This window comes from Amphiura filiformis, chromosome 13 (genome assembly GCF_039555335.1).
Source record: "Amphiura filiformis chromosome 13, Afil_fr2py, whole genome shotgun sequence".
NCBI classification, from domain to species: domain Eukaryota; kingdom Metazoa; phylum Echinodermata; class Ophiuroidea; order Amphilepidida; family Amphiuridae; genus Amphiura; species Amphiura filiformis.
In genome coordinates, this window is record NC_092640.1 from 54,746,091 (window position 1) to 54,758,446 (window position 12,356).

Below are 12,356 nucleotides of genomic sequence, written 5' to 3' on the forward strand. Positions count from 1 at the left end.
AAACAGAAATGTTTGGTAGACTCATAACTGGTGCGATCTTACCTTTCCGATGTTGATTATCCCGGACCCCGGCCACCCCTACAAGTTTGGTCCGAGTAGGGGATCCCAAGTCGGATAAGGGACGATCAGATGGTGTGACGTCACCTTTTGGGTGAGTCAACCGGGGAATCGGGGGGTTTTTGTTATTTATTCATTTATGTAGGACAAAATGACTATTGGTTTTTCCGCATCTCGGGATCGATGCAAGAAGTATCTTAATCAACATCGGAAAGGTAAGATCGCACCGGTTATGAGTCTACCAAACATTTCTGTTTGGGACTATTTTCAGAAGCCTATTATTAATGCAGATCTATTTGTTTGTTTTTACAGAGCCATCTGGATAGTTTTTGTGGCCTTTACATGTACCTGAGGAGTTAAATCTCATTGCAAACGTGAGTATATATGTGACTTGTTTCTATTCATTGTGAAACTTATTTGAGTACTTCTAGGGAACAAACCAAAAGTTTGATGACATCCTATAATAAACTAGAGCGGTTCTCGGGCTTCGCGGTTCTCTGCTTTGGTGGTTTGTTTTGGTACTGAATGGTACATGTGTTTGGGTGATCATTGATGGTGTTTGTGATTGATTGGTTTAGGTTGGGTGATGTATGTTTTGTTTCTGTTCAGAACCTTGTGGGGATTTGGCGAGTCGATGGGTGGGGGTAATTAGTTAAATGTTTGTAAGAAGGGAAAGTGAGAGGTTAGAGAGTTAAAATGAAGGTAGACGGTAGAGGTTTGTAATTTTGTAAAGGTTGAAGGGAAAACATAGGAGCATGGACACTTGGCCTGGTGAAATAGTTGTTGAATAGAAGTTGAATGTATAATGTTTGTTGATGAATGAGACCGATTTGACCGAATTAATTACACGCCTGTCTGCAGTGGATACTTTGAAGGGAAGTGACGGCCCGGGTTGCCAAAAGATTTCAGCCCAATTGCGGGTCAAATAATCGAAAAATTAATGTCGCCAATTTTTCTCTTTACCATTGGTTTCTATGGGACATGAAATGATCGGAAGTCGCGGGAGCCAATGTTGAAAAGTCGCCTAATTTTTTTCTTAACCATTGGTTTCTATGGGACAGAAATTGTCAAAAGTCGCGGAAAATCTTTTGCCCAATTGGGCTACCAAATCGCTGGTTTGGCAATCCTCACTCACTGACGGGCGATGTGACGCTTTCTTTGGCGTGGTGTAAACAAAAACATGGAATATAGCATAGGCGCATGCAACATCATTTAAATTAATTATTATTTACCGATACAACATTGTAGGCTTTCAATGTACAAAAACTTGTGTCATAGCGCTACGTAATCGCTATCATCATCATCATCAATTCGCTCAACACGATGAGTCATTCATCAAGTCAAGTACCAATTTCCTTGATGTGTTTATTATACAGGTTTGGGGGGGTTTGGGCAAAATCGATTTTTCTTTTATAATATCCCGTGGACGGCAATGCACAAAACGTACTACGCCATAATATAAATAAGGCTAAATAAAAATAAAATGATGTTTCCGGTAACATGCTCTGAAAAAATTGGGACGGAAGGAAGGAAAAAAAAATATTTACACATAGGGGGCCTACTGAAATTTCGACCCAATTTAACACGTGAAGGCTAGCCAATAGAAAAACAGTATGACTCGGGGTCTCAATCGCAAAAGCTCTTCTCATACTACACAAGTGTGTCGTACTGTCCAATATCATTTACCTACTCTCTGTCATTCACTGTTCTTGTCTATATATAAAAGCTTTTTCTGTTTGTGCAATTATAGAAAACTGCTACATACAATTTGGAAATTTATGCAATACAAAACACTAAACAGATAAAATAATATTTTGAAATGACCATAATTAGGGTAGAAAAAGTAAGGAGTCCAAACTCCAAATGGACCCTCTTATCTTAAATCCAAAAAATAGGGTCCATAACCAAACTTTTGGGATCCAAAAATAGTCAAATATAATATTAACTTGTAAACAGTTAATGACTTGAACGTGAAATCAATAAGTGTAAATCAAACCAATTTTTTAAGTTTACCTGACTTGGGGATCAAATCTCGACAGGTTTCTTGCCAATACAACATTTTACTAATTTGACCTCAGACGACCCCTGGTGACCCCCAAATGACCTTCCCAAAATATGGCTCTAAATGGTGACTGTATCCACCAAGTTTCATGCCCATATGACAGTTTTTACTAATATGACCTCTGGTGACCCCAAAATGACCTTCAAAAAAATTTGGCTCTAAATGTTGACTGTACTAACCATGTTTCATGCCCATATGACAGTTTTAACTAATTTGACCTCAGATGATCTCTAGTGACCCCAAATGACCTTCAAAAAATTTGGCTCTAAATGTAGACTGTATTAACCAAGTTTCATGCCCATATGACAGTTTTAACAAATTTAACCTCAGATGACCTCTGGTGACCCCAAATGATCTTCAAAAAATTTGGCTCAAATGTAAACTGTACTTACCAAGTTTCATGTCCATATGACAGTTTTAACTAATTTGACCTCGGATGACATATGGTGACCCCGAAATGACCTTAAAAAATTTGGCTCTTAGAAATGTTCACTGTATTAACCAAGTTTCATGCCCATATAACAGTTTTAACTAATTTGACCTCAAATGACCTCTGGTGACCGAAATGACCTTAAAAGAATTGGCTCTAAATGTTGACTGTACTAACCAAGTTTCATGTCCATATGACAGTTTTAACTAATTTGACCTCAGATGACCTCTGGTGACCTCAAAATTACCTTCAACAAATTTGGCTCTAAATGTTGACTGTATTAACCAAGTTTCATGCCCATATGACAGTTTAACCTAATTGACCTCAGATGACCTCTGTTGACCCCGAAATGACCTTCAACAAATTTGGCTCCAAATGTTGACTGTATTAACCAAGTTTCATGCCCATATGACAGTTTAACCTAATTTGACCTCAGATGACCTCTGTTGACCTGAAATGACCTTCAAAAAATTTGGCTCTAAATGTTGACTGTATTAACCAAGTTTCATGCCCATATGACAGTTTTAACTAATTTGACCTCAGATGACCTCTGGTGACCCCAAATGACCTTCAAAAATTTGGCTCTAAATGTTGACTGTATTAACCAAGTTTCATGCCCATATGACAGTTTTAACTAATTTGACCTCAGATGACCTCTGGTGACCCCAAATGACCTTCAAAAAATTTGGCTCTAAATGTTGACTGTACTAACCAATTGTCATGCCCATATGACAGTTTTTACTAATTTGACCTTTGGTGACCCCGAAATTACCCTCCACAAATTTGGCTCTAAATATTGAATCTACCCTATCAAGTTTCATGCCCATATGATAGTTTTTAATAATTTGACCTCAGATGACCCCTGGATGACCTTGACCCATTAACCAATACAAACTTGTTCTGTCTCGAGTCATGATGAACCCACCCACCAAAAAGTTTGGGTCAAATAATAATTGCCCTTGTAAAACAAACTGGGACATCCCCATACCCCCCATTTAACATGTGCTTAATATCTGTATCATTCAAGTATCCTCATCTTCAATGCAACGCTTCACTATTTATCGCTATGGAATTATATTTACATGTTGAAAAAGGTAGGCCTAGGGTTGAGTTTCTTGACGGGATAATATGCAGGCCTGGGCGAGCGGCATGAGAAAATAAATGTTGGTTAATCCTGAAATCTGCCAGGTTACCCGGGGGGATCACTCATGTATAAAAGTTGTATGCATCCGCGTGAATTGACTTTCAAAAATGACCCTAAGCTAGGATGTCGAAAATTTGTCAAACTGACCCTCAACAAGGATTGAACTGAAATAAAAACACCCTAAGCAAGGAATTGTCTTGAAATTTACCCCTAAAACAATAGACATTATAAAAACACCCTAAGCGAGGAATTGGTTAGAAATTTGCCCCAAACAAGGATATACATTGCGTGTGTCGGTACAGTGATATCAGTAAGCTTAAAATTGGCACTGTTGAAGTCCGCTCCATTTTTAAAATCTGGTTGGTAAAATTGCTCAGAAACCACTCTTTTGTGCCGAATAATTTGATAAATATGTCACTACTAATGTCCGTTAATTGGGTAATTTTATAAAATTACCCTAAGCGAGGATCATCCTTTAAAAAAACACCCCTTCTTTTACTAAAATGAGTGTTTTGAGACCCTAATCGCGGATCCGCGCGGATCCTCGTTTTGCTTTTCAAAACCACCCTAAATCCGTGTTTTCTTTCACGCGGATGCTTACAACTTTCATATATGAGTGGCCCCCCCGGGCCAGGTTAGTTATTTTAATTTTTATTATATCGGTGCTGACAAAATGCACAACTTCCTCAACGCTTATAAATTGAAATGAACAGTCTTTTATTCATACTTGATAGGGGTTTATCGCTGAGTGTCTAGGACAAGATTACACAATTTTTCGCCTACATCATTTTTAGCATTTTAACTTTTTTATTACTTGCTCTTTTTAATACTGAGCTTTATGGGAATTAGTTCGACAACAACACCGATTTAATGAGCGCTAGGCCTTTGTCTTATAGTGTTAGGCCTACTATTACCGTTTTTATCAAATTTTTGCGGACACAGACAAAATACCCAGCAAACACAAAACGTTTTCGACATCATTCGCAAAAGGTTATCAAAGGTTGTCAGAAAACGTTTAAATGTCGGGTTATATAAAGGGTATATTAAGAGTATAAAACATTTTCATAACCTTAAAAACATTTTTGATAATCTACTGCTCAGCAAACAAAATGTTTTACAGAAAAACGTTTAAATGTCGGGTTATATAAAGGGTATAAAAAGCGTTTTAATAACATTCCAAAAACATTCTTGAAAACTTGATACAAAACATTCTAAACAGAATGTTATTTTGGGGTTGAAAAATATTTGCGAAAAAATGTTTGCCCAAAATATTTTCAATAACGCTTTTAAAAACGTTTTCATGACCTTTATATAACCCGACATTTAAATGTTATTAAAAGGTTTTGAAAAAACATTTTAAGAACATTTCTGTGTTTGCTGGGTTCAAACATTTTAACATAATGTTATTTAAGTATTGACACAATATTTGGCAAAAATGTTTGTAAAAATAGTTTACAATAACATTTTTGAAAACATTGAAAAATATTGTTGTATTGTGTTTTCATACAAAACGTTTTAAAACGTTATCATGACCTTTATATAACCCGACATTTTAATGTTATTAAAACGTTTTTAGCTAAACCAAAAGCCAAAATATAACTTATTTAAAACATTTTTAAAACGTTTTTGTGTTTGCTGGGTAGTTCAATAGTTTTTCAATAGTTGTAGGCCTACTTAATATTACGAGTCCTGCTGCACGCTGTTTTCATAAATAAAATAGTTGTGCATAGGCCTAGGCCTATATCGCGATAAATATTATCTATCAATTCAACTGTATTTCTTTAATCATTGAATGGCAGAAAGTCGGGGGAAAATAAAATAATGTGATTTCCAACAACTTCATATCAGAATTTCGACACGGACGACTCTTGAAAAATTTTATTTTTTCCAAAAGTGGCATAAATTATTTCATGTCAGAATTTCGACACGGACGACTCTTGAAAATTTTTATTTTTTCCAAAAGTGGCATAAATTATTTTTTTTGCGGCACCAAAAAAGAGGGCGGGCGGGTTACCAGAAACCGAATTTTATTTTTAGTAGGCCTAACAAGATGAGTCATACATCATAGTTTATTGGTATCACATTGATACAACCTGATTGGTCCCCATATTTTACTGCTAGAAAGCCGATTGGTCAAAAAGCCACTTGAACATTTGCCCACACATTGATCAGCCACTTTGACCTTTTTATCACGACTTGATCACGCCGCCACGATTAGTGACAAGTAGGTCTATTACTAGTAGGGATTTTACGATTTCAATATTACATTCGCATGGACGGTCATTTTTTTTGCGGTGTCGCTAGGATTCTAGCGAGTAGATTTCTTGCAATATTTGGCTTATTTACCATCCAATTTATATCCTACAATGTACCTGTATATCATTAGCATATCAAGCGCGGCCCAACAAAAATTGTTTTTTGAGGTTTCTGATCGTCACGCTGAAACACTTTTAAGGACACAATTTTCCCGTTTTCCCAGCCATTTTGTTTACTCGTTGTTAACGACGTAACTGATTAGTCTCGACCCCAGAGTGCAACGTGGCTGTATCGCTGAACATGACTTGAAGACAGAAACCGGCTGTAAAAGAGGTGGGTCATCGCGCGAGATCTTGTGACTTGCATTGTTTCATCTCGTAAGGTCGATGGCTCAAAATTATCTTTGAAGTATCACAAATTCCAAGTGTAAGGTACTTGGATACATTAAACAGGATAATTATGATTTAGAAATCAGATATGTGAGTACCAATTTTATATAAATTGACTCAATTGCAAAAAAAATGTTGCTACGTTTGTATAGATTCCAATGACACACACAGTGAGCATAAGCCAGTCTCTGTGTACAAACGGGCGTCTTCTTCCAACTGTAGACTGGCAAGTCTATACCACATCGTTACGACTCTAAAAGCGACCGAGTCAATGGGGGATATACTATCATGACTATTGGGCAACTTCCACTTGATTGGCCCTCAGCCAGTCTGAGATAGAAGTATAAATTAAGTAACCAATGGCAACGGTAGGCAAAGCCGGCTATGCACGACTATGTGCACGACTATATGGACCAACCTCTGGTTGGATCGCACGGAATACAGAGTTGCCAATGCAGATTAATAAGGTATAATATTGGGTGACTTTGTGAACGTCCAACTAAATTAGTACAATTCTGAATACTTCGTTATTCTTTTTTTTTTTTTTTCTACTACCATTCAAATTTAATAGGTTTCATCATTAGCACACACTTGACATATCCTGAAAGTGTCACTGAAAAAAATACTTCGTTTGTCTGCTTTTTTGTATACAAGAAACACATGAGACATCTGTTTGTGTGGACTTTGTGCAAGGAGCCCAAATCCCCACAACAAATTATGTCAAATGTCTCTATAGTAAGAATTCCAATTGAATGAACGCAGCTTTTAACAGCTGCACTCGATCCAACCGCGATCGTATATTGCGTATTTCAAACTACAACGCTTAACGCATACGACCTTGGATACAATGCTATCCAATCACGAAAAGTGCGTTGGCATGATTGATTCACTTCGCGTTACTCACGCACAGTCGCTGCACGCTGGCGTGACATCGTGCAGTGTACGCAAAAAATTAAATCACGCTATTGAAAGCTGCGTTCATTCAATTGGAATAATTTCCCCTATCGCGCACGCATTAAAGTACCTCTTCAGCATCATGTGCAGTGCAAAGTTCCAATGTGTATCAGGCATTATAAACTACGACAAACTTTCGACTGTTAATCTATGGACGAGAGGGGTACTTTTGCCAAGGATATTCAACGTCCAATCAAGCGTGTGGTGGTAGTGTTGTGTAAGAGACTGACTGTGGAAGAGGTGATGCCCATAAATAAAATGTTCTGTAAACAAAAATGAACTGACGAAAAATAACGGAGATTTGTCCATTTCTTTCCATTAGTATCTTATTGTGAAAACCAAGTAGCTGATGAGGTGTTAGCTCAATATGCTAGGAAAATATTTCTTGCGATGACCCCATGTTCACATTGGCTAAATAATAAGCTGTATTTTCGCGTAAAATGGTGTTTTAATTCATGACATTTCTTGTCCGCCAGTTTGGGTACAATTTGACCCCCTAGCTTAGTGAATAAATTGTGCGGTTTTCCTAACTTTTCCGATCTTGATTTGAAAAGGTCTATTTTGTGTATGTAGTGCCCAGGGGTGGGGTTCTCGATTCATATTTTTCAGATGTGCAGCTGATATTCCAAAAATACACGCCCAAAATACCGAAGTAGGCCTACATATATATACCAAGTTTGATTAAAGAGTGTATTTGTTTTGCATATTGTGAATTTGAAGTAAGGCATTCAACAAGTACATGTAGGAAAAATTATGCAAATAAAGTAACAAAAGCAAGAAATGGTTAAAGCAATAACATGCTTCAATGCTGCTCAGGTCAGTAAAGCTATTTCTATAAATGGTATGGGTGAGTCAGATAGAATTTCCAAGAAGTAATAACCATAGGCCTTGAATGTCTAGGCCTACATGTACATGCTGGGTTCGGTTTGCTTGCAAAAACCTGTTTTTGCCAGTTTTTGCCTGGTTTAAACCATAGACCCTGGAACTTTTAGTGAATCATTCAACATATTTTTTGTCTCATCAAGTCCTTAAAATGAAAAAGTTTTGAATTTGATATATGCCTCAGTTCGCTTAAAATGCACTTGAGCAATGAAAACGCATGCCTAGTTAATTTCTCAATATGTTACTCATAATTACAAAATCTGGCCTTGTTACACTTTGTCTCGGTCCCAGCCGGTTTGTGTTCCTCCGTCACTAAACAAACCGTCTGGCGACAACCCTGAAATGACGATCGCTGATTGGTTAATGAATTTCCAAATAAAACTGTTTTCAATTGGCTATAGGACGTGACTTGTGTAAGTGACACTAAACATCATTATGCCCTCCACTTTGTAGATACCACGAACAAAAAATGTACGCTAGCTTTAGCAACCACTGCGGCGCCGATTGTCTGATATCGCCTTTAATGTACGCGGATTTATGTAACCGCATAGCTGTCCATCAACTGCTGCATGCGCTGAAGCCCAGCGTTGATTGACAGCAAAATTTAACGCCAGTATTTTGGGAGTTGATGTTCAGTCATTCAGAAAAGACGTACTATGGGGTTGTCCCCAGACGGTTTGTTTAGTGACGAAGGAGCACAAATCGACTGAGACCGAGACTATGTTACACTCAGGAAATTATTTTTGTCTTACTAATTAATTTTTGCCGGCAAAAATTGTTTTTGCCAATTAAGCGCGATTAAAACCGTGATTTTTCCACCTGCGGCAAAAACCTGCGCACCCTCAGTCCTTACATGTAGATGGTGAAATACAGTTCAAGAGTGTTTTTTTAGGTGCAATGTATGTAATTCAGCCTTTGGCTGCGAAGTGCATTTTTTCTAATAAACCTTGAATAAATAAATGATATCATTATAAAGGCATGAGAATTTCCAGTCAAAACTCTGGAACCAGTCCTTTTTGATGTCAAAATTCCTGCAGTTTTATTTATTTTCAGCCCATTTTCAGATGTTTTGGGCCAATTTTACGCGCTTTTCCAGCTTTTCCAGACTTTTTCATAAATGCGTAGTCCCATGCCTGAAAATTATCAGAGATTTCAATAATAGATTTAGAGGTGCAGGAAGTGGTCAAATCTTATCACAGATCCTGGAACTGTGATCTTATCAACAGGAATAGGCAGTCGGCCTTTTCCGCGGGATCCGCCATTTTGTGGGTACTGCCGTTCTGCATGTCATGCGTTAGACATTAAGTCGCAGCATGTGATGCACCTCTTCAGTCAAGCGTCAACGCGGTGATCTTTGCAACAAGGCACTCTGTACCCACCAGATGGCGGCTTTGATGGCGGTCACAATGACTACCTCTTGCCAAAAATGGTTTCCCCCACCCCTTTCGGCTTGCCAAAAATTTCTCCCCCCCCCCCCCCAATTGTACCCTCCCATTAGGGCTATTAATTATTGCACAGCCCCTTATTATAGATGCAGGAAGCAGTTGAATCTTATCACAGATCCTGGAACTGTGATATCAACAGGTACTAGGAATTAGTCTGCATGTACTTCATAGCCTCTTTTATTTTGGAAATTCTCACAATGATTGCAAGTTAATTCTGAACGAGGAGAACCGCTCCCATCCAAAAACTGACGCTGGAGTGGTCCATATTTTTTAAATTGGTGATCTTGAGAAGCAAAATCTATCAAAAAGAAAAGTATGGACACCAAAACAATGAGTAACCCACTGGCAGCTGGACTTGTGCAAAGCAGTAAAAGTGCTCCTTATAAGTTATAGAAAGCATGATATTTTTGCGGTATAACTTTTTTTTGAAGTTTGAGCCATTCGGAGCAGTTTTCCTGATTCTTATAAATATTTGCGATCACAACAGTTACTCATTTAAGACTATGGGGCACAAACTTTTTGCAGGCTTTTAAATTCGCAGTCCTGAAATTAACTGCAAAAAAGCACGAAAATAAAAAGCCATCTAAAATTTCCCCACTATACTTTATAAAGGTCAAAGATGGATGACCCTAGGCTATTTGTTGGCTGGCCTAGTTCCATGGTCTATGCCTAGTGTGAGTTGTGTTCAATGTCAAGGTACTACATGTACTGATGTAGTTATACAACTGCAGTATAGGGGTCAGTAAAGTGTGTTCTTTTTTCAAGGTCTATGGTCAGATATGGAGGCCGCCAAGGTAAAGGTAAGTGTGATCAGGGTGTGACGCTTGTTGTGATACTAATGCATATGCATCTTGTTCCACAATTATGTTGTGACACAGTATAAACCAAAGGAGAAGAAGAAAACTATATGTAGCAAGGAAAAATTGAAATATGCTAGATTTGGAGCATACTGATATAGGCCCACATGTAGGAGTAGCAGCTAGCAGGTGATAATGATTGATAAAGAATGATTAAGAAAATCCAGTCCAGGCCTGGAAAAATTTAATTGGCAATGTCTTTGCTTTTAGAGGAAATACAGTAGCTGCTATAGGCTAATATTTTTAAAAATCTGATCCACTCAGTCTTTAGGAGGAAATTTCGAAAATTGAGTTACTACCATTGCTCAGTACATGTACAATTACTGATGTTGAATACTTGGTTGCAAAGTTATGAACCTTTTGTCCATTTTCTGATGTTTTTAATTTCATTGGTTTTTCCCCCCGGGTTTTTTCCCCTCACTTTTTGCTTATTTCAGTTTACGACTTTAGCCTGATTGGACCAGATCTGGTCACATGTGTTCCACGCTTAGAATGAAAGTTCATGTTGTTAATAGTTAACATAGTTTTAATAGTAGTTTAAACCGTTGATCACAATACAAAAATTTGCTACCAGGAATTTTCAGTTGTCACTTTTGACTTTCATTAGAAGACTGGCAACCCAGGTTATGGGTCAACAACCTTTTGGATACTTCATCCCAAAATTGGGTTGTAGATTCTCGGTAACTTGTATCTCCCCTCACTGTATTTAAACTGTTCAGTGATGGCTGATTTCTTAACACCATGTTCAAAATATCTGGGTTCCCTGTCCAGAAGTTGAACTTTCAATGATGAAGACTGCCAGAAGACTGCATGTGGATGTGTTGGGAGACATGAGACCAGGGAAGTGCTACCAGGCACTTCCCTGATGAGACCTCAGTCTGCTGATGATAGTTGAAGTATCAATTGAAAATTCCATGCACGCTAATTTTTGTGTTGTGATCAAAGGTTTATGTATGCTCAGAACTCCTTGAAAATTATATAGGATGTGTATATTTATTAGAAAATTTTATTTGCCGAGTTTTAATTTTTAATAAAAAAGCGTTTTTGACTTACGCAATTTTTTGTCATCTCAAAATCCCATTGAATTACTACAGGGAATTGTTTTTGGCACTTTGCCAATTTCTCAAAATAGCCACATTTTTAAAAACAAAGATTTTATTAAAACTGATTTTTCTCTCCTTTATAGCAGTTGTATATAAAAGTTTTAAGTTTCATTTTGCTGCCAATATATCACAGAATAATACAAACCAAGTTTATTTTCTAACTTAGTGTTACTTAAGTATATATTTAAGGTTAGCCGAGAGTTTTTCAAATTCCATGCACGCTAATTTTGTGTTGTGATCAAAGGTTTAAACTGAAGTGGCAAGTTTTCTGTGTCACAGAAAAAGAGCAACGCACAGAAAGCACAAAAAACATTATTTTTGCTACTATTAAAAAAAATATATACAACTGAAAAATAGTGGAAAAAAAATAAATAAAAGTTGCCTATAAAAACCAGATTCTTACTTTGTAAATCACCATTATAATGCATTTAGTACTAGGCCTACCCCATTCGTTTGGTACATTACTTGAAGAATACTGCGATAAACTCCCCTTGTCTCAACAGGATTTTTTTCCAATGACGCACGTAGTCCCCATGCTTGACCTGATTTTGCTACCAAGCATCGTTCTATAAATAGTTTAAAAAGGAAAGAAAAGAAGGTTATCTATAATAACTGGATTCTTTCTTTGTAAATCACCATGACAATGCATACTGATATAGACCTACCCCATTCGTTTGGTACATTACTTGAAGAATACTGCGAAAAAACTACTAAATTTATTCTAATAATTTGTATATAACACACACAAAAAATGTTAAGTTGCATCCAATGCACAAC

The 12,356-nt window shown here is 37.2% G+C and overlaps 1 protein-coding gene across 1 annotated transcript in view; it reads left to right on the top strand.

Annotated features, from left to right (window-relative positions):
- The first annotated feature begins 369 nt into the window (after positions 1-369).
- Positions 370-12,356, top strand: part of LOC140168533 (electroneutral sodium bicarbonate exchanger 1-like) — a 73,820-nt gene continuing 61,833 nt past the window's right edge. The window contains 2 exon segments of the mRNA XM_072191932.1: positions 370-431; positions 10,385-10,419. Coding sequence (XP_072048033.1) covers positions 10,399-10,419 — 21 coding nt within the window. The 5' untranslated portion in view covers positions 370-431; positions 10,385-10,398.